The sequence below is a fragment of the Lethenteron reissneri genome, chromosome 26, assembly GCF_015708825.2.
Source record: "Lethenteron reissneri isolate LAM-NWPU_2019-01 chromosome 26, ASM1570882v1, whole genome shotgun sequence".
In the NCBI taxonomy this organism is placed as follows: Eukaryota; Metazoa; Chordata; class Hyperoartia; order Petromyzontiformes; family Petromyzontidae; genus Lethenteron; species Lethenteron reissneri.
Window position 1 is genome coordinate 22,463,397 of NC_083804.1, and position 23,632 is coordinate 22,487,028.

General features: G+C 46.3%; 1 protein-coding gene across 3 annotated transcripts in view; it reads right to left on the minus strand.

The window, feature by feature from the left end:
* Positions 1 to 2,372: 2,372 nt before the first annotated feature.
* LOC133347877 (cell adhesion molecule 2-like) overlaps positions 2,373 to 23,632 on the minus strand; it is a 118,298-nt gene continuing 97,038 nt past the window's right edge. For all 3 annotated transcript variants that reach the window (XM_061560597.1, XM_061560596.1, XM_061560595.1), the window contains 2 exons: positions 11,912 to 12,034; positions 2,373 to 6,813 (listed from right to left, as the gene is read on the minus strand). In XM_061560597.1, the coding sequence (XP_061416581.1) occupies positions 6,695 to 6,813; positions 11,912 to 12,034 (242 nt within the window). In that variant the 3' untranslated portion in view covers positions 2,373 to 6,694. The remainder of the gene's footprint in view (positions 6,814 to 11,911; positions 12,035 to 23,632) is intronic.

The window sequence follows — 23,632 nt, forward strand, 5'->3', positions numbered from 1 at the left end:
AGTGAGAGGGCCAGGAGGTATGCAGTCAACAATGCTTGACTCAGGGAGGAGGACGCCCCTGCCATGCATAGTCCCATGGGATGTTGGCTACCAACAACAAGGCAACTCCTATGACTAATTGGGAATGGGACGCAAGCGTAGGATTGATCACCCTGTCGCTGGCCGCCTTTGGGGAGGGTGTATAGTATGAAAGGCCGAAACACCCTAGGACCCAAAGGTTCACTACTGACGATGCGCTCCCCAAATTTCACCAGGCTCACTGTTCATGAACTCTTGGAAGTGCTTGCACAAAGGATAATAACATCTCATCCTGTGTTCTTTGGAATCCTTGGTGGTTAAATATACAGGTGCCTTGATATAATAGTTCACAGTGATATACGCAGTCATGTGTAGTTTCTAGTTTGTGGAAACACTGCATGCGTAAGGTGTGCACTCTCCATGTCCAGTTTCGTTTGTTGCGCTCTTGAATGTCTTAAAATGGATGTGGGTATTTTATGGGTGGACAAGAGGAAGGGAATATTCTGGAAATCGCAAGGTCTCCAGCCAATAACAATAACGGGCAGTGATCATCATGGTCATCATCATCATCCTTCGCAGTGATCGTCAATCCACCAAGACTGCTATGGCCACCAAGAGCAAGATGAGCTCCATAATCGAGTTTTTTTTAGGGTTAGATCGCGTAAATATATAAATGTGTCGTTAAACCCGCCACCACCCGACACAGCCAACTAGTAAGGGTTGTCACGTAAACAGAACGTGGTCAATTCGTCACTAGTACAGCACACCGGTGTGTTGGAGAGCTAAGCCACAACATCGACAATCTGAGTACGACGTTTCGCCAGTAATTACAACTAGCTTCATCAGGCGACAGCCAGACAAATCTGGCTGTCGCCTGACGAAGCTCGTAACGAATTGGCATGTTCTGTTCACATAACAAACCTTACTAGTTGGCTGTGTTGGGTGGTGGCGAGTTTAACGACACATTTAAATATTTACGCGTTCTAACCCAAACAAACCTCCATTATGGATATTGGTCGCGAAAGCCTGCGTGTTAAAGCAAGTTGAGCCGTTTCCATGCGCGGACCTGGGACCAATAGCATCTGCCCGGGTCCACGTGCCGGCTTATATTCTCTGTGGCGTGGCCGGTTCCACCCTTGGCAACGCCCACCTTCCAGAACCCTCGGGAAGGACCTGGGTCCCAATCACGTGACCCCCCCCCCCCCCCGAGCCCCCTCTTGGGGCCCCTCTGTCAACTTAACTGGTCACGTGTCCTCCCGGGTCAACCAGAATGCCATGGACTCACACGACCACACCGTGTTCTGTAGGGCTGGCACTGCACTTCCAGCATAGTGCCATCCAGGGATGTCACTACAGATGTCTAAAGGTCTCCTCATCCTGTATCAGTCATGGGAGAGGAGTGGGTTGAGGGGCGGGGACTTGACTCTATATAACCACGCTGGTCAGCATGGGTTGGTGAAGTGGGAGGCCTAGGACCGGTTCAGCTATCACCCCCCCCCCCCCCCCCACTGATGCTAGCAATGGCGTTGGGTTCAGAGCAGGGTGCGTGTGTAGTGTAATAGCGCCGGCTGCTGACCAGCAAGCGGCAGCTGCAGTGTACAAACAGTACACACGCCGGTGAGCATATACACGGGTGTGTCGGCTGGGCGGAGGAGCCGGGGAAAGTGTCATGGAGGGCCCCATCTGGAGGCCCCTGGAACCTGCTAGTGGGTTCGAGAAGGGAGGCGCGGCCAGAGCGGAGCCGGTTCGTGCTGGTAGCATAAAAGGAGCTGAGAGTGGGAGCTCGAGCCTGCCGGTGTTGGGAATTGGATCGTCTCGTCGTTGCTGTTGCCTCGTCGCCATCGTCGCTGCCATCTTCGCTCGACATTTTGCTGCTGGATAGTCTGTTAGCCATGAATATAATAGCCTGTTAGCCGTCTCCGTCAGCGCCGTCGATGTTAGATGGCTAGTGTTGTGTCATAAGCTAGCGACTACAGAGTGTGTGCAGGCAATATCGTGAGTGTTAAAAAAGAGAAGATGCCTTTACAACCTGGTCTCAGAAGTCACTGCACTACACGTGTATAAACCACTGCCGCCCCCAGCACTCCAATACAGATAGCTAAATTGAGCGTGCAAAGTGAACGGGGAGGCGTGGACTCTTGCGAATGGCAATCTCCGTGAGCACGGCGTCTGTGGGGCCATTCTCAGTGAGCAAAATTAGACCGAGGAGACAAACCAGCACCGTTTGAAAAGTGTGTGTGCATGCACTGTGCGTTTAACTTACTTCACACCGCGTGTGCGCGAAGCCGCGCAAACGCGTCCACTGGCCACGGAGGGTTTCAACAAATGAGGAAAACGCTCACTGGAGACCCAAATGTTAGCCTTGATTTATTGAGTAAAAATACGGTGGACGGGCAGCTACGTAAAGTAATAATAAAAAAACACAACCAAAAATACCCATTCCAAGTTTCCCGTGACCGACCGCTCGCTCGTCTTGTTTCTCCTCCGTTCAAGACTCGCCAAAGGAGGGGGGGGGGCGATGCAAGAACGAAATGAGCAGTGAATTCACGCAGTGTGGCCTGGTTTTTCGAAGTGCAAAAAAAAGAACCTGCTTAACGCTACATAGATATAGAGAGGACGCGGTCCAAACAAAAAAAAACACAACCAACGCATTGCCTCGAACTGGAACTCTTCACACCGAAGGCAATCCGCAGGGCCAGATTGCGTCCCTTCACACAGCAAACACGCACGGATATTCACGCGAGCCGGGTTTTTTCTCATCTTGTTACGGGGAAACGCAAACCGGGGGGTTCAGTGTTCACGATATAGACTTATATATATAAACTTCCGGTAATATATTTATATAGGTCCAGCGATAACACAGGGGGGTGGGGGGGGGAGCGGGGGGTCGTATTATCCGTAAACCAATAATGTAATTTGCACAGAAAACAGGGTAATATTAAATACCGCGCGCATTACCCCCGAACAAAGCTCGGACCCCCCCCCCCCCGTCCTCTCTCTCTCCAAAGAAATGTTTTGATCATTTTTGATCAACTGTTTCCGTCCGTCGGTCAAATGTGAATACGTTTTGTAATATTACGCGATACAAGTACTGTACACACCTACAGCGCACACAGAGTAACGTGGCAAAACGTGTACGGCAAGGCAATGCACAAGACGTCGCAAGCGGTGTCTGCCTAAGGGTGCCCCCACGCACCACGCTAAAAAAACAAACACAGACATTGTTTTAGGGAAGCCAACAATATTTGCACAAACTATAGAAATTGTATTCTGTTTTCTTGTTTGTTCCGCTTATAAACATTAGGGGTATACGGCTGTAATTGTTATCCAAGCTGTGCATATCTCAGAAATGTATGCAAAATATAAATTACTAAAACAAATCAAGGACACACGGTTGATAAATTTTGTGTTCCAAAGAATATGTTTTTAGGTAAAATGTCATGGGTTTGTAAACCGTATTTAAATGCTGTGCATATACACATTATATCTTGTGCATGTGTATATTGTCTAAACTGTATATATTGTTTCAATGTGCACATATGTATGTGACACGGTGTATGCATCATGCGTAATTGTGTTTGTATGCGTGTTGGGAAACTGTGTATGTTTTTCAGGTGATTTCTTTTCCTTTCCCGTTCTCTGCACTCCTATCGTGTTTTGTTTTGCATTGTTTGTTGTTGCAACGTTCTTACCCGCCCCGACTGGACACCTGTGAGAAAAAGAGCTTTGCAGCTTATCGGATTCCTCCTGCAGCATAAATAAATATCGTGATTCTGCGTGTTACTAGCTCATATGGCAGCCGGCATCAATTTCAACTGGGATCAACAAAGCAAGATCCCAAATATGCGACGCACGCCGCTATTATGCTCACTTTCAGTTCTATTAACAATGCGTTGTACTATTTTTTTTCTTTCTAAAAACCTTCTACTCGCATTGTGTAATAACCATCGTGAAATAGAAGTGCCACACCCAGCGAAGCGTTATGCAATGCCCACTCCTTCACGGGAACACCAAACAATCGCACACACAAGGAGAGTGCGTTCTACAAATGGTGGTGCTTATGATTCCATTAGCACAATGTGGTGTTTGTGTTTTTCCGCCCATCATTTTACAAGTGTACAAGTTACATTCACGAACGTATCACTGCCGCGTGTATATTGCAAATTAAATCGCTACAGTACTAGACGAGTGTGTTAGGAGTTTTCATTTTTTTCATTTAAAGTTTCCAAACTCTTCAGGCCGCTTTGCATTAATGTGTAATCTGATATATTCCATTTCCTCCATCATCCTTGTTTCATATTCACACATCGTTGCTCTTATCATTTTTCAAGACACGGGATGTATCATTTTTAAAGAAGTTTTACCAACTCACCACGATGACACCAAACTGCCAAAATGACCTCCAAATTTTGAAATGTTCACCAGTTCAACACAGACCGCGATTCCACTTGTGACATGTGGTCTGCCAGCAGGGTACTGAGCATTGTCATCATTACGGAATTATTTTTAGAGAAACAGCAGTGAATTTGCATAAAACTAATGACGAATAAAAACACGAGGTGAAGAAACGCGCACTACCCAACAACGTGTCCGCAAGTTACCGTCCGTTATTAAAGGGTTTTAACTAGACAGCAGTTTTAGCCCGACGAGTGGCAGCCCGAGGAATGGAATCGTCTGAGAGGCTGTCCACTGAATGAGATGAATGCAGTTCAAGTGCGGGAACGATGCGGACTAATACATCGCAGGATCGTCAGGTGGGGCGGGTGGCTTGGGCAAGCAGTTGCTGACGATGACGACTTTACCAGCCGATTCAAATCACGCACCTCCGATTAGCACGGGTTGGCTACGTACGGTGCAAAAGAAGTTCAACATACATATATACCACTAAAAAACAAAAGTATTTTATTTTATTTGACCAGGTAAGGCCCACTGAACTATATCGCTCTTTTTTTAGAAGCAACCTGGCCACAAATGATAGCACAACGACGTGGCTTGTCATCATGTGGGAATTTAAAGTAGCCAAATATTCGAAATGCATGTTGATTCTAAACGTGGAGGGAAAAAAACAGGGGACTCGGAGAAAAATCCACAGAAACACGGGGAACACATGAAAACTCCAAATATACAGCAGGCGTCAGGGTCGGGATGGAACACACGACCTTCTGTATACCAGGCAAGGTAGTTAACATCTCGCCACTGTGGCGCCCCATACAAACGTTTCATTGTACGAAATGCATCCCTCAAATTACCATCCACACGTGTGTCCACGTGTATTGGCGATGCACATCGAATCCAGATTTGAGAGAGTCCATCTCAAGTGGGATTATTTAGAATGCTTCTGTTGTAAATTTGGCAAACCACTATTCTACCTTTCTCACAACTCTGACATTTAATTCACACGCTTTCCAACTGCTGTCTAATTATAATTATTTTTTATAATCGTTGAAACTTTTACGGACCCCCCGCATGTCACGCATGCCGTTTTTTTTAAATATTTTTTCTATATTTCAAGAAAGTATTTGTGATTCACAAATGCAACAGGCGATGAGTCAATCACACACATAGCAATGGTTTAGTTGACAGCAATTGCATGCCCTCAATACTGAAGTGTCTACGCACACGCGCGCTGTATGCTGTGCAGATGAATGGCCTGGACTGTGTATCTTCCCTACCACCATACACCACCAGAACTCCAGATGGTTCCCCAGATTTCGATACACCGCAGGGCAAACATTTACACGAGCAACGTTTGACTCTAATTTTAAGTTGTAATTGTTTGTCCTCATTAAACATCTAAAAAAAATTTAAACTAACGTTTGCCCGTTAAACGCGATGATTAGACATTTAACCGCTTAGCCAAATATACAACATCCAATTATCAGCACGTGCACGAAAAAAAATGTGTTGAACAATTAACCAATGGATTCAAAATGACTCAAGGTCGATTTGTAATTGTATGCAGCAATTACATCGGTCATTTAAAAGACATGTCTTTTGAGAGGATTCTTTTTACACGTTTCTTCAAGTTTCCCAGTAACTAGGTGATGCCCGTTTCAAAATTCATTTCCACCTCCCGCTAATTCGCATGCTCTACCTGTGCAAAGTCATTTAGATGAAGAGGATGAGTGTGAATACTATACCCCGTGTGTGAGCATCAAGAGCTACTAACGCAAGATCCGGAGGGGTTTTCAAGATGTTGTGCAGAGGGGGGGGGGGATTTCACGTGCCACACATTGAACGCCAATGTGATTCATTTTATACAAGTAACAAACTTTACGGTGTGATGAGAACTCATCTACTTTTGGGTGGTACATTTTAGGAAATGGAAAATAGGCGGCGTACACACATTTATTTTGTTTAACCACAGTCATAAATTTCAAAAAAAATATTTTCAGACTTATTGTATGTTTCCCTCAGAGCCGCGACGGAGTGAGAAGGTATCCCAATCGTAATGCCACTCCAAACGGTGTGAAAACAACAACGCGGGCACGAACACTTTTGGCTCCTTCAGATTTAACGGGGGCAACTGAAAATTAATGACCACGCTCATCCTAAACAGCGGACGCTCGCAACACCGGCACCAACCCCTTGTTCCGGGGGGGGGGGCCTTGGCATCAATTTTCAGCCCCCTCTGTTGTGGTTTTATTTATGCGATTTTTTTTTCTTTCCCGCAAGGTCAAATGAAGTACTCCTTCTTCTCCTCCGTGTTGTTCTGCGCGCCGTCCGCTCCCACGATTGGAGTGTCCGCCTCTTGAGTCCCCTCGGCACCCTTCGCCTCGTTGGTCAGGTACGTTCCTGCGAAACAGGTGGTGGAAAAAAAAGAGAATAAAAAAAAATACGATTTTTTTTCATTTTTTTTCACTTACGTAATAAACAAACAGGCTGTCTGTACAGCGCTAGCAGCAGAGGGAGAGCTTTGAGCTCTTCTGTCTGGAAGAAGCGCCAGAATCGAAAGCCCTCGTCGTGGACGTAAAGACGGATCATGGGTGAGGATAAACAGCAGAGCAGGGCGTGCCTGACAAGCCAACTCCATCCCATTATGCGCGCAACTGTATGATGAACATTTGCATTACTGGATTGCCTATCGTCACACCACTCTGACAGCCTGACCTAAAAAAAACACGTGGCGAGATGTTAACCACCTCGCCTGGTATGGAGGAGGTCGTGGGTTCGATCCCGACCCTGATGCCTGCATATTTGGAGTTTGCGGTGTCTCTCTCGGTGGTCGCGTGGATTTTTCTCCGGGTCCTCCGGGTTATTTTCGCTCAACACTTAGAATCAACATCGCGCGTTTAGAGTATTTGGCTGCTATAAATTTCCACGCAATAAGCCAATTTGTTGAGCTGTCATTTGTGGCCAGGTCGCTTCTGAAAAAGACCTATGCAGCTCAGTGGGCCTTACCTGGTAAAATAAACATTGTTTAGTTTGTAGTTGAGTTTAAAACGTATAAGCGAGTGGGGGTCAGATGTGTACTTTAAGGGGGTGACATTTAAAAAGTAAGAAATGTTACAGTAAAATGCCCTGTCCGGATGTTGACCAATGCACCATCCTGGAACTATGGTCCATTAAAGTTCAACGGCCACAACAATTGTTGTTCACACGGGCCTCTAATTAGGGTTTTTGGTGACATGTCAGCGACCTGTTAAAACTGTGTTCAGAAAGTCTGTGTGTATACAGGTCGCAAAGTCATTGCGGCCAAACGCATTGAGGCCACCTCCACCGCATCGCTACCAACGCTTCATATCCTCCATATCATCGCTATCAACAATGGTGACCGCATAGCACGCTATACAAAGATGCACTCCTACCGCCGTCTGGAACGCTCTTCCTTCCGATATTAGGAAGCCAAAGGAGCTATGCACTTTAAAAGCAAGATCGCAAACTCATTTCTCTAGAACTGCTTTTCATGTTTAGTTGTCCTTCACCCGGCAGCCACGATGAGCACGGTTGGCTACGTAAGGTGTGAAAGAAGTTCAACATACATACTGTACATACAGGTACATACAGGTACATACATGTATGTTGAACTTCTTTCACACCGTACGTAGCCAACCGTGCTAATTGGTGGTACATACACACCCTCCACCAAAATCCCGCAGCTTCTCAACACAGTAGACACACAGTGACCTCGAGAATCTGACCTGTCAGTATCCCACCATTTGCTCTCCGGTCTTCCCCCGTTGGCTGCATACACATGGCGCATTGTGTAACGGTCCACCATAGAAATCCACCGTTGTAAAACGTAAATCGTCGGCGGACAACACCGCAAAGGGACCCCGCGTCGTGAGGAATATTTATCAGCTGCGCGTTCCACACACGACGGAACGTGAAAATAATTTGATGAACAATCACACGAGGTGCATGAGCGTCGCCCTCCTGAAATTAAACGCTCATTGTCAGACCAAATTGAGCGCTCCGTGCACGTTTGCACGCATTGAAATATCACGGAGATCTCCCTTTGGGGGCTCGCGCGGGTGAAATGAGATGCATTTTTACTATCGAGCATTTACGTTCTCCTGAATTGCCACCAGCGGTCTCGTGCACACACACACACAATGGCTCTCGATTTGTTTGCGAGCACAAAGGAACGGGCGGCAGTAAAATGCAAATCGCTGAGTCGGCACAAAAAAAAAACTATAAGCAGCCAATGATATAGCATTCAGAGAGCGCAGCACAATTTTGAATGACACTGAGCAGTGACGCAACTGAGAATGAAAAAGTACCTCAGTTAAAGGCTGTCTAGAGCGAGTCTTTATCTCCAAATTTTTTTTCGCAACTCTTGGCAACACCGGTGCTCTTTAGACTTTTCACGGCGGAAGAAGGGGGGGGGGGGGGGAAATGCTCTCTCGTCTCTCTTTTTTTTCTTCCTGCAGCGTAAGATAGCGTCTGTCTCTTTTTTTACTTATGCTCTTTAAGGCTGACACACTGCGAAAGGCTTCCCCTTTTCATGCCTGCCTGGTACAACTGCGCCCCCCCCCCCCCGCACCGCCCCCCCCCCACCGCCCCGCGAGTGTCTACGTCATTATTCTTTGCGCTTTATTCAGTCAAACCCATTTTTTTTTTACCTCTTCCAATTACACAGCTGGCAGAGTACAAATGCGCATTCGCAAGGGCAATCCTCCCCACGGCCAATTAATGTTGACACACGCGACGCCGAAAGAAGAAATCACTTGCGGGGAGAACCGCCGGGGGGAAGTGCGGCCATTTACCACGTGTTGTGCTGACACTCGCTCTAACGCCAGAAGGACTTGGAGAATATCTCTACGCGAACACGTCTGGGAACTTTTCATTAGGCAGCGATACGACATTGGCCCTCGAAATATATTGCTCGAGAAGGATACGAATGCATCTAAGCTGGGCCCAAAGAGTGACCAACACAGAAGTAAGATAAAAGTTGCATGTAGAATGAGACCTGATGCAGACAGTGATGAGAAGGAAACGGACACTTTTTGGACACGTGCGTAGGATAGATGATAACAGGAAAAAAAATTTGTTGTTCGGAAAAATGTAAGGAACCGGAAATAGATGAAGACCTCACAGAGACTGGCTTGACGAATACATAAGAGAGAGGTTGGTGCCAGAAAGATGTGGCCACTACTTGAGAATATTGACACAAATACAGAGAGGAAAGTGGAAACGAATTACAAAATGTGCAGTCGACACCTTCAGGCTCTCTGTCCATCGATTGTGATGATGTTTATCTTTCATGATGACAATTAAGGACAAAAACACTTTCAACGTTATTAGACAATATTCAACTGGTTTGCTAACAGAACGAGTTTGTCATCCAAATATATGCAGCATAAATGCAGTACGATAAAAAAACAGGGAATTCTAACATCCACATTTGAAACAACTGTGCATAGTAAACATTAATACGCCTGTGCACCAAACATATATTTACAATCATTTAAGCCAATTTAGGTAAAAAAAACATGAATAATTCATCAGAGATAATGTTGGCGGAAAAAACTACATTGCACGAGAAAAGGAAGTCTTAGCACACGATAACATTGTATACTCTTAATCCATAGTAAAACAAAAACTGCAAGTACAACATTTATCACGAAGTGGTGTTTGAGAAGACTTAGTAACAGAGCTTCGAAGCAATGTTTCCTTCACTGTCCATTCTGTTCCAGTTTCTCATGGCTCATAAGATCAACCAGCCAAGCTCTGCGGCCCAAACGTCACTCAATGCAGCTTGCAAGCCATGAAAATCCAATGTCGAAATGACTATTAAGCATTGTGAAATTTCCACTTCAAATGATGCTTCATCTAAAGCGTAGATTGTGAAATTGATTGAAACCGGTGGCTCAAGTTCAAGAGCATCTCAGAGACAGAACAATGAGCAGTGCCTTGAACCAAAGAATGTTCCGATGTGTATGAAAATTTGCTGACCCGCCCATTCTAGAACTTCGTAGTTCATCGGATTCCTCCAGGATAAATAAAGATTCTTATTCTGATGTATGTTGAACTTATTTCGCACCGTACGTGGCCAACCGTGATAATCGGAAGAGCGGTATCTTGAGGACGGGGGGGGGGGGGGGATAAATACAAAAAAAAGGAAACTTTGTTTCCATCAGGGTCAAGCACACGCTTCATTTATTTGTGCAGCGGTGATGGATCCCGAGCCTTAAGCAGTCAAAACCCTGCTGTGCGTCGGGGAACTGAAGCCACCGTGAGCCCACTGGCACTCAGCCAGCCTTCAATTGCCTCCGTTGGCCATCCCCACGTGGGGAATTTAAAAAAATGCACTAGATCACTCATCTCACTCTCAATGTAATCTAAAGCTGGGACTGATTTCCATTTATCAGTTGCTAAATATTTAATGCATGAGACTTGACATTTAGGTCCATAATTATTATCTTGGCTTTTTTTTTAGCTCTCGCATGTGGCTGCAGCGAAAGCCGTTTTGGCATTTTCTCTTCACCAATTATGTCCCAATTGTGCTTTTGGCTCCTACACGGACAGCAAAGCATATTTCATTCTGGATCCACCCATGACAGCCCATCTACATGTGATTTTAGGGAACAGCCCAGAAGGTTTATGACAGCTCTTCGCTTGATATTCTACGACGGCCTGTCTTAACATAGCCCCGAGCCTGCGCTCTTAAATCTTTATATGTATGAGAGGTTCTTTTGGCACATGTCGATTAAATAAGCCAGCGGTGACTGAATTAAGGTGGTTATGAAATGTATACATTGGTTTTGGTGCGCCTTGGCTAATATCATGCTGGCCACACGTGAAAATCTTATTTGAAATGAGACGGACACTCAGAACAAGGGCTGGTAATATTAGCAGCAGCAGCAACAGCAGCTGCCTGAAAAGCGATACAATCGAGGGAGAAATTAGGCTGCTCGATTCAATTCCCCAAGAAGCTGTTCACACGTGGAGTGAAACGTCGGACAACTTCCCGACCAACCCGCGGTAACAACCCCCGCCAAGGACACATTGGACGGTGAGCCAAACCCAAGGATCTCGACAGTTTCGATTCAAAACTAGCATTGCATCACAAGGCAAGAAACTATAAAAATAAACTTTTTATTTTTATTTTACCAGGTAAGGCCCATTGAGCTATGTAGCTATTTATAGCAGCAGCCAAATACTGTAAAATGCACGTTGAATCTAAATGTGGAGGAGAAAAAAAACGGATGACCCAGAGAAAAAATCACGCGACCACGGGGAGAGAGAGAGAGAGACGCAAACTCCAAATATACAGCAGCAGGCGTCAAGGTCGGGATCGAACATCACGACCTCCTGTATACCAGGCGAGGTAGTTAACATTTCGCCACCACGGCGCTAGCAGAGTTGAGCTTTCGGGGTTCACCAGCTGCCGGCCCTCCACCACCCTGACCTCTAGCGGCGTCGGGGGTGGAGGAGGGGGGCTCCTCACCTTTATGCCTGGCCAGGTAGCGTCCCAGGATGACGAGCAGGCAGAGAGTGGCGAACACCGCCACCGCCACGACGCCGCCCACCACCGCGTGGTCCGCCCCGCGCGCCGCCAGTGGCACCATATCTGCACTCCCCACCACCGAATACAAAAGATCAACCCTCTCCCCCCCTCTCTTTGTGCAGCCTTAATAGACTGTTGGGGGGGGGGGGGACAAAGTGCTGGTACACACGCAAAAGTACTCGCCACAAATGAACCGCAATTATCTTCTTGGTTCTTTCGGTAAAGTCACGTAGAAGGGAAATAATAAAATAATAAAAATAAAACATAATAAAATCATTCTCACGACGTTTTGGCCACAACGCAAGCAGCCGTCCTCAGGTGAAGAACAGGTCTGTCGGAAAGACAGCGACAGACCTGTTCTTCACCTGTTCTCCACCTGAGGACGGCTGCTTGCGTTGTGGCCGAAACGTCGTGAGAATTATTTTATTATGTTTTATTTTTATTATTTTATTATGTCCATTCTACGTGACCTTACCGAAAGAACCAAGAAGATGAATCCCTGCAGTCACGAAAGCTTTAAATCGAAATTGAGCCGCAATTATTTGACCTCGCTGATCTCTCGTCAAGGAGCAGTAAACCCTCAGGCGAAACTCCGGTCATCCTTGCAGCGGCTTCTGGCGAAACCGCTGAACAAGGACGGTCACCGCATCGTTCACTTTCAGATGCGCTTCCACGGCCATCTGGAACTCCCTTCCTTCCGATATTAGGAAGCCACTGGAGATATGCACTTTTAAATCATCTAGATTGAAAACTCATTTGTTGTGAACTGCTTTTTGTGTTTAGTTTGTTGTCCTTCCACCCCCTCCCACACCTCCGATTAGCACGGTCGGCTACGTACGGTGCAAACGAAGTTCAACATACATACACACATTTCTCCTCCTCCTTCTTGCCTTGCACTGCTCGACTTTGGAACTCCCCCCATCGCCTCTCTTCACAAGCACCCGGAGCTTCGTTCAGTGCAAGGAGCTCCTGTGTATTCAACTGGTGTCCTGTCAACAGAGCTCCGAAGCGATGACCCCTTTGCGTCCAGGGGGCCTTTGTTCGTTCGGCAGCCCCGATCTCAAAACAATGCAGCTCCATGCGTGACAAAAATCCCCCCGTGTTAGCCTTCACAGACTGTTTGGGAAAGTGCTGTTTGCGAGCACCCGTGAAGGCCGGGAGGGCACACGGCAGAGTGGGTTGGCCAGCACCACGCCCAGCCACCTTTGTCTCCCCAGTGGTGATGTTTACACACCACACCAGATACTCATCTGGATGTATTTATGTGGCCAACCATGCTAATCAGAGGTGCGGGGGAAGGACAACAAACTAAACAAAAAAAGCATTTGAGGACGAGTTGACCTAGGGGAGGTCCAGGATTGGTTCCGATATTCGTTAGTGGTGTTGGCCATGAGCAGGAATCGAACTCAGGTCGATGGGTTGATAGCGCAGTGCGCTAACCACTACACAGACACACACAACTCTGTGCATGTATGCATCGTGCATGCACAGAGAGATGGGGTATATGTATATACAAACATAAAACAGGAACCAACAAAATATCTCGGCTATAAATTTTAATATTGATGTAAAAAAATAACATCCCAAAATGGGGCAGGTTTTTTTCTCCCTCCACCGAGTAAAGATGAAGAACCATCGATTCCTTGTTTTGTTGCTGAAGAAGGCACAATTTATATGACCGTGTATCAGCAAGCATCAAGCAGTGATAAAAAATAACGTGACATAAATCCGCGGGAATAGTTGAACGTAAAACATTTTGTTGCAAACCTCCAGAAGGCATTGGAAAACTCATCATGAACGGGGTGTTTTAATCAAGTACGGCAATACTTGTCGGTGAGCGTAAAAAAAAAAGATCTGTTTCTGAAAAAGAGAGATGCTGACGTGCACTTCGCTGGCTCGGGTCGCGCTGAAGGAGAGCGGTCGGAAGACAGCTGGCGACCGCACGAGAGGTGCAAAGAGCAAACGGTGCCCGGAGCAAATCGAGAGAAGAGCTGAAGCAGCCCCCCCCTCCCCCAATGCGCTGCCGCGAGGTTCGTAAAAATAATAATAATAAAATAATAAAGGGACGGTGCGGGCATAAGGATTTTTTTAATTGCAATCTGTACGCACGTATGAGCGCTGAACTACTCTCGCACTGTACGTAGCCAACCGTGCGGAGGTGCGTGCGAATGGGATGAGAGCGAGAAAGAGGCCGTTTGTACGCGTCACGATTACCCCTCATCGTTGGCCACGTAGAACAAGCTGGCGCTGATCCACACGACAAACGGAAAAAAAAAATGTTGTTGCAACGAAATTATAGTGAGCCGGGCGGTGGTGGCTTTGGCGCGCGGCCTGTGATCCGGCACTGTGGAGGCAGCGAGGGGTTGGTGGATTATCGCACACAGATGTCGCGAAACTCCCTTCCCGTGAGCGTCGGTGTGCTATGCCCTGGACCGCTGGGATAAGGCAACATTTGGACTCCACCTGCTCCATCTGTGCTGCACCCACAGGCACGCGTGACTTTTCCTTGGGTGCTCCTTTTTCCTCCCACATGAAAGCACTCATTAACTGGCCGATAGTGCCTTCATATATGGAGGACCGCAGAGCTTGGACGGGGGGGGGGAGGGGAGGGTAAATTGGCACCGGCTCACTTCCTGGCTGCTGCCTTTCCTGCTGGTCCGCGGTTGCCTCGTGCCTCTGAGTAGTTCTCTCCGTTCGAGAGTGAGCGGATACTCTGCGGTGGCGCGTTGAGATGATCATGACGTTGTCTTTACCATTTATCGGGCAGCTAAATTCAACTGCATCTCAACACGCTGTAAAGACAGCACGGACACGCGCATCACAAGGATCGTCGCGACAAGGAGGCACTGTGAGTAGGGGGGATGGGTTGTGACCCCTGCCGTTTGTTCCTCTGTCTCGGATGAATTTACCCCACCACTCTTTTCATTTGCGAATGTACGTTGAACTTATTTGGCACCGCACACAGCAAACCGTGCTCCAGCCAAGTTGAATCGGAGGAATCCCCCTGCAGAAAATGGGTTCGACTGGGGCTGCGGATAAAATAAGTTGCAGATCAAGGAAGTGCTCTCCTATATATATATTTGTATGAAGTTTAAGGTGATGACAGTGCACATGTAAGCGACAAGCAATCATTCTGTATGTGGAAGAAACGAGGGAGGGTCTTGGGTCTGAACGTGGATTGACGAGTCCAAGTTTATTTTGAGTAACCAGGTAAAGCGACTCAAGACACCAAGGATGAACCTCGTCTGCAACAATGATCTGGGTTGCCCAAAGTGGCTTTACTGGGGACAAGAGCACATCTGTGAGAGCAACTGTGGGATCTTGTTGCAATAAATACGAGGTGACGAGGACGAGGAACAACAGAGCGTCACCCCCACTGCTGCCCGTAGAGACTCGAAGACAGCAGTCCCTCGTGGTCTCATGGCGAGGGACTCGCGTAGGCCTCGGCTTGGTAAGGTAATTTACCCTTTTTACCGGGGTAAGGTAAAAGGTAGGGTAAAGGTAACTCTGAAGAATTACCCGGTAGGGTAAAGGTAGCGCGAAGTATTACTCGGTAAAGACAGTACCTTGTTTACCGATAAAAGCTCCGTGGCGCAGTCCGTGGCCTCCATTTAATAAGTAATATTTAAGAAATACTTTTTTTTAAACACGCTTTTATGAAATGTACGAGTAATGGCAGAACTCCACGACTCCAGGAAGTGGCCCCAAAGCTTGCCACAACGTAAGGGGCCGTGGTGATTTACAGCCAACGTCAGCTGAGCGTGGACAATTAGACCCAAGCCGAAACATAACATGTACAAAAAAAATGTTTTAAAATATGTATATATTTTATGATATAATATAGTGTTGTCATCAGTATGACATAAGTATACCAAGTTTGCAGTCGATATCACATTGGGAAGTGGGTTAAAATTGAGTTACAAGATTTGAGGATACGACTACGACGACAACGACGACAACGACAAGCGTGTAAAATTGGAATCATCGAGAGTATTCTATATGAATAAAGCGCTCTACCTTACAGCATTTACCGTTATAAACCTTGTTCGTGTGTAGTAGTACCCCAGTAATTACCCTGTAATCGGGTAATTTGTACGGGGTAAGGGTAAAAGGTCGGGTGAAGGTAGGCTCGTTGCTTTTTACCTTTTACCTTACCTGCTAAAGGGTAAAAGGTAGGGTAGAGTGATTGTATTGTGGTAAGGTAAAAAGTAAGGTAAAGGTAGGCTTGTTTTTTTTTACATTTTTACTTCTACCTTACTTTTCCGAGGCCTAGACTCGCGTGTGAATTAATGGGGCCCAACACTCCCAACCCCTCCTGCCCTTTGCTTCGTAGCCGTCACCGGAAGATAAAGCTGCACGCGTTCACTCTGCCTGCGGTTGTTTCTTACTCAATTTATTTTTTCTTCTCCTACGAGCGGTTTACCGAACCCACATTAGCACCAGCCGAGTTAAGATCCACCACCGACAAAGACGGCCACGGTGGTGACGTTTGTAAACGAATGAAAGACGCTATTTGGTGCCGCAGCATGCTTGTCCGAGCTCCTTCTCCGCCAGCAAAGCCACACGCAGAGTCACCGCGAGGGCCCCATTATTTAAAACGTCTCACATAACAGCTGGCAGAAAGCTTATCCCAGCGGCAGTAGCACTCACGATTGCCCGCTAATGCCGTCAAAGGGGGTGGTGGTGGGGGGGCGCTTGGTGCAGCAACTATAGAGCTCTTAATTCTAGATTTGAAGCTTTCGTGACTGCAAGGATTCATACTCTTTGGTTTTTTCGGTAAAGTCACGTAGGTACAAAATTAAGCGGTTGTGTTTTCGCTACGTTGTCCCCACCTGAAGAAGGATGCTTGTGTTGCGCCCGAAACGTCGTGATTTAATTTAGTTGTTTTCATTTATTTGATTTTTTACCTACGTGACTTTACCGAAAAAAACCAAAGAGTATAGAGTTCTTTTTCAGAAGCGACCTGGCCTCAACGAAGTGGCTTATCACGTGCAAATTTATAGCAGCAGGCAGATACTCTGATTGAATGTTGATTTTATGTGTGTGGGGAAGCACCGGAGAAAAACCCACGTGACCGTGGGGAGAGAGAGATATGCACACTCCAAATACACAGCAGGCGTCAGGGCCGGGATCGAACCCCGACGCCCAGGTACCGAGGCTCGGAGTCAATCTGAGAGTGAATATTTATCGTCAATGTTGTTGGCAAGCATTGTCGCGTGACGGGCATGCGACGGTGCTTCAAGGTGAATCTTTAATGTCTCAATGGACTAGAGTGGCGAACAATAAACGAATGATGTGACACATCTTTGTGATGTAACGCTTATTGATTGCATCCAGCGAAACCGCAAGCAGTCGCCCAGGTTACAACAACAGTGATGTTTACGACTTTATCTCGCAAGAAAAAAAGTTGGAGCTTTTTTTTAATAAGTTGGAGATCAAAGAAAATGGAACCTGAACCCATTAATTTGACATATTTGTGAGCAAATAATTAAACTATTTTAAGACCACACATTTTTAGGTAATTATCCCTGCATGATGTGCCTGCTACGTGGATAAATATATACATATTTAAGTTGGTGATGCGGGATTCAACGCATTCGTATTGTTACTTGCCATGCAGACATCGGCAGCAGTTGCTCACGTAACTAGTTTTCACACAATCAAGACGGATTGTGAAGAAATGGAACTGGTGGAGTTCCTTTATATAAATAAAGGCACAACTTTTTATTTTCATTAAGCTGTTTGAAAGCGAGACTGAATAAGCACCCCCCTCCCACCCCACACTAAAAATGGATGGCGTTATACACTCTTCCACAAGTCTGACTGTCTGTGGAACATCTACAAATATATTTTCAGTCACACTCTTTAATAGTGTGCTAGAATTTCACGTCACGCGATTTTGGACGATTTTTTTACCCCCCCCCCCCCCCCCCCATCGTCACACGGCGTCACAAAAAGTCAAACCCTCCCTCAAATATGACATCACAAAACTCTGCCCCCCCCCCAAAAAAAATATATAAAACATGCTTCAAATCGCTTTAAACTATTGTAATTGTACTGAGTATTTAATGTGGCGCTGCACTCTGATGTTGTAGGAGAAAACATTTAATAAGAAGTCTATTTAATTAATTAGAACGTGTTGTCTATATTTATTAAAAGTTGCGCATTTTGATGTGACGTCACATTTCTCAACCGCCCCCCCCCCCCCACCATCGTCACACATCGTCACAAATGTCTGACCCCCCCCCAGGTGTGTGACGTCATTTATGGACGGCCCCATTAACATGTAACTGACTTGTAAATGTGTAGTGACATCGCGGGATGTCACTGTGTAGTGGCGGCCCGAGAGACGCACGGCATGCGCTGTAGCGACATCGCGGACACCACGTGGTGTGGGTGTAGTGCCGACCCTAGAGGGGCTCGGTGAGCGCTGGTAGCTTGCGCTGGGTGGCATCACGCTCGGCGTGCAGTGCCAGCCCTACAGGACAGGGTGTGGGTGTTCCCATGGGTTACTGAAGGCCGTGGCACTCCGGTTGACCCGAGAGGACACGTGACGGGTTAAGTCTCCACGGGAGCCCCAAGTGGGCTAGGGGTGGTCACGTGGTCCGGGTCTAGATCCTGCTCGAGGATTCTGGAAGGTGGTCGTGGCCAAGGGCAGAGTCGACCACGCCGCAGAGAATATAAGCCGGGTCCCCCAGAGGGGCCGGCGTTGTTGTGCAGCCTGAAGAAACCTTAGTCTATGTTCTACATTCTCCGAGTCTCCAACACGTGGACCTGGACCCTAGCTTTGGTCCAGTCCGTCGTAGCTAGTGACGTTGTGACTAGTGCAGTTAGCCTGGTGGTCACCACCATAGGTTGTTATTCTGTTAGAGGGCAGTTACCCCGTGTGTTGGTGATAAATAAATGTGTTGCCTCCAAGAGCACGTCTGCGACTCAGTTTAATCCACTACAAACGTATCAGCAACGATCGCCATTTAATATATGGAGTTGTATCACAAACATCACACGTTTTCTTTCGTAAAACGTTTGGCACGATTTTTCACGCTAGAGTAAGTATTATGTTCACGCATCTTATGATCGGTTTGGGAGTAAGTTTTCCTGTCAGGATGAGACTTATTAATACATTTTCCAAATCAAATCATAACTTAAAAGACATTTCTAGATATGTTTTGCTCTCACCATCAAAAGTTTGTTTTCTCAATGCACAACTCAATATTTTCCATTATCTGCGATGGTTTTTCAATTCTCTAAATTCATTCGCAACACCACATTCTATTAACACACAGGAACAATTATATATGAATAATGTTCGGCCACTTGCAGCATCTTAAAACGAACGTCTCCATCTCGCCGAGAGCGTGCGAGTGTTTGAGCACATTAATGTGCATCCGCGTGCGTTCATCTGTGTGCGCGTGTATGCATACGTGCGTGCGAGTGTGTGTGTGCGTCAGTGTGTAGGAGGCGTTCATTATGCATGCAAGTTCTGCACACACAGAGCGCGCTTAAGGACTAAACAGCTGTGCTATTCTTTTTCTTACAATTCCGTTGAAATTGGCAAGCTATATTCGTAATGTTCCTATCGTGATCCAGTGCTCATTTTAATTCCTGTTTTGTTTTGGTGTTGTCGTTTGCACATTTCCCTTTTCATAAATGTATACACAAACGCGCGCGCACACACACACGCATACCAGCAAGATATTTTAATCACCAGAGTTCACATTTCTGCAATGTCAATGTCTTAAATGTCAGGCCTCATGCTGCATTATGCATTGAGCATAAATTGTCAAAATAATCACAAGCTGAACATTCAACAGTGTATGCCAAGTCAAATATTCAGATTTTAAAAATAAAACTTAAGTCTGCTCGGGGTTCTACTTTTGTTGAGCTGAACCTAAAATTGATCACAATCTTTCAGAATAGTTTTTCTGGCCATTATTTTCAAGTTCAGACTGTCAATGTGTGTTCGAGATCTTCCGAAGTAGGACATGTGTTTTTTTGTGTCGATTCACAACCAGGACAAAAACATTAGAAATGGTCGTAAAGTATTGCACCACAAAAAACAGATGAATGCGCATCATTGCATAACACCGATCTGTCAGTGTGGCACAATGATACTCAATGTCTATCTTACAATGGGTCAGAAACGCACGTCGATTCAGAAACCAGAATTTCCCCTTGGCACATTATTCTAAATAGGTCAGGTGGTTCTTCGTAGAATTAAAAGTTAATTCAAAGTGTTTTAGAAGAACGCGCGATCCACACACACACACGCGCGCGCGAGTGTACAGCCCACTTCAGTAAAGGTTAACGCAATGAACATTAGGGTAAGTTCAAAATTAGCATAGTGTATAACCTACTGCCACCTCCCCGACATCCCAAGCTCTTGGGATAAAATATCCGAGGAAGGACAAACATTACTTTAAATGACTATATTTCAATAAAGGCAGTAATGCCATTTTAATATTTCGATAATCCATCTTCACAGTGAAATTACATTGCAATAACCGGAGAGAGTCAGGTACATTCACCCTCTATTTTGACAGAGCTATGAGGTTAATGAAATTGTAAAAAAAAACTATAAATACCACGTTTGATGGTTTTGTATTGTGAACCAAATGAAGCAGCAATACCCCAGCCAGGTGGCTCAGTGGTCCAGCGAGAGGCTCACAATCACCAGGTTGAGTACAAATCCTGGTTCGGGTTTGACTTAGCCCATCAACTCTCCAGGGTCGATAAAGTGAGTCCCACGAAAACTACTCTTAACCAGAATAATCAAATATAGGAATTACATGTGAAAAGCATTTCTCCGTTTCAAGACGATTGTACGATCGGAAGTTGACCTAAATAATAAATACTGCTTTGTTTTAAAGATAATTACTTTCCTACTCCTCTTTCCTCGTGCGAATTCACTTTAGGGGGCCAGTGCAATCACTATTAATTCACTTACAATTTGTAAAATAAGTAAAAAAATCACGGAGTCTGCAAGATAGCTGTTTCCACTGCCAAAACAGAAAACACAATGGAAACAAAGCCAGTCGAGATCTCAACGCTCATAAATAGACGTCGCCGATTGGCTGAGGGCATGTCTAAGCCCCACTTAACGAGCAATCGGATTGGCCGTAATTGGCGGCCCCGCGTGGACAACGTAAACACAACATTAATAAAAAATGTACTTTAGTTGAAACCATGGGGTCCTATGGGAGGTGAAACTTTACCCGAAAAACCAGTTTAGCGATGTAATTGTTAACCGAGGGACTACTTCTACTGCTTTCTGAGAAAGTGAACAGTGGTTGACCTGTTGAGAAACTCGCCGCCCACCCCCCCACCATGGGAATGTGGCATTTTCATCGCCGTCTAAAAGGGTTGTACACAAGTCAAGTTTATTTGTGTAGCCAGGTTGGGAACTAAAAAAGAGACCAGCATGGGTCTCATTTGCAAAAAAAAAGGTGACCTGGGTCTGCGAAGTGACAAAAAGCAAAACACCGAATTTAAATAAAGAGTACAGCAAACAGGAGATGAGCACTGTCTTCAATCTCTAAAACGAAACTATTTATTGCATTTCACCAGGTAAGGCCCACTCAGCTATATCGCTCTTTTTCAAATGATAGCTCAACGAAGTGGCCTATCATGTGAAAAAAGTCTCGTGACTTTTCCAGGAGGATCCTTGCCAACTGTTTGCATTTGTGGGGGCGATGAACGCTACTTAGATTCCAATTGTGTAATTTGCAGGTAATTTTCAAACGTAACAAACGCGGACCCAGACGTCCGTCATGCAATGGCCCAGCCCTTGTGAATGAAATCAGGGCATCTCAATGTTCACCTGGAAGCGGACGGCGCGCATAGTATTTTTGTGGTTAATTTACACGCAGTATTAATCAGGGCGACAAACGAGTGGCGAAGGCGGTATCGATAAGGCCGTGTCCCCGCCCTCAAGGGTCATCCACGTGACCACGGGGAGAGAGACACAAATTCAAAATATACAGCAAGAGGCAGGGTCAGATTCGAACCCACGGTTCTCCTGTATACCAGGCGAGGGAGTTAAGATCTCGCCACAGTGGCACCCTCATTGGAGAAGTGACTCTGACTTGAACGACTGAACAATGCGCGGCGCTCTCCCCATTGTAATCTCCCCCGCCTTCTCTGTCCGGTCAAACCCGAGCCCAACGATCGTATCAGGGGAGCAATCTACACCGAGACACTGCAGACGACGCCAACTATTACCCCGGCGTCCACAATGTACGCGCGTTTCTACAGCGATAACCCCCCATCCGACGAGGAGATGGCGTGATGAAATCGGCTCGTGTGCAGGCGCTCGGCGGATTGTTACACCATCGGGTCGCGAGAAATGTGGAAGCCTTCATCCAGCAGTGGATTGAACATTGCAGGATTACGACGATGAATATCTCTTGGCATGCACTATGCATCGAATGAAATCGTGAATAACGCCTCTTTTTAATTCAGCGGCACAAGTCACTGACACCGCAACCTTCGTAACCTTGCCAACGCGCTGTCAAGGAGCGATTGCATACTTGCGTTGCCATTAAAGTGATTCATGTGGAACGCTCAATCTTTTAGAACTCCTCTCCAAATAACTGTCAAAATAACGGCTCTTTACAATTGTAAGTACCCTAATAAATCCGACGGCACCTGTTTTGCATGCCCTTTGCGCAGAAGCAGATGGTGTTGAGACTCTGTCATACACAGCAGAAATTAGCGACACCGCACGCAGCGTTTCAATGCCGAAAGCCCTTAATTGAATTTTCTTTCTTGCTCTGTGGGACCACCGAACAATTTCGACGTCTCCAATCTGCTTCAATGGCGCTACATTCCTCAGGATTGTATCGCTCTACATACGTATGCATTCATTTATTTATTTCCAATTTTTTTCCGGCCAAAACAAAGCGCCAGCGCTCGTACAAAATGCGGCCCCCCGGGACGACGTCTGTTGAAATCGTCTCGTGTGTCGGTGCTGGCCGGATTGACGCATCGGGCGACCATTTGGGGGGGGGGGGGGGTGCGGTGGGGGTGCGGTGGGGGGGTAGGCGACGGCGGTGGCCTGTTGTGGCCTTCATCCAGCAGCACACTGACGATGCCAAATAACGACACGGAACTAAAGAAAAGGCCACACGGTTAGGATCTTCATTCGACTATGTGTGGCCTTCATTTAGATCTGTCGCAGAGTCTAATAATCGCTCATTCTGATGTGAAGGATCCAGGGATGCTACCCCCTCCCAATGTATTGATGATGAGTGACATACATCCTATGCCCTTCGACTTCGGTTAAAAAATAACTGTGGCCATGTCCCCTCAATAATCTCATGGGGGTTTAAGAAATGTCTGAACGCTTGTCGCATTCCTCTGGCATTTGAGCTGAGTTTTTTTTATTGCGATAATAAATAATGAAAAAAATCCAAATAACATGTTGGTTACAACTTGAGTCTCTGGGCAGCACCCAAAATGATGAAATGTCATGGGTATTGACTGCCGTCGTGGGAGAATGTGGCAGTGCGAAATTAACCACCCGAACACACGCTGAGAAGTTCTCAATGGCAGCGGTGGCCTTCAGGGGAATGCTCGGTGTGTGTGTGTGGGTGTCAGCGACTCGTTTGACTTCACTTGACCACTGCTTTTACTTGAACACTTTTAAATATGTCCTTTCTT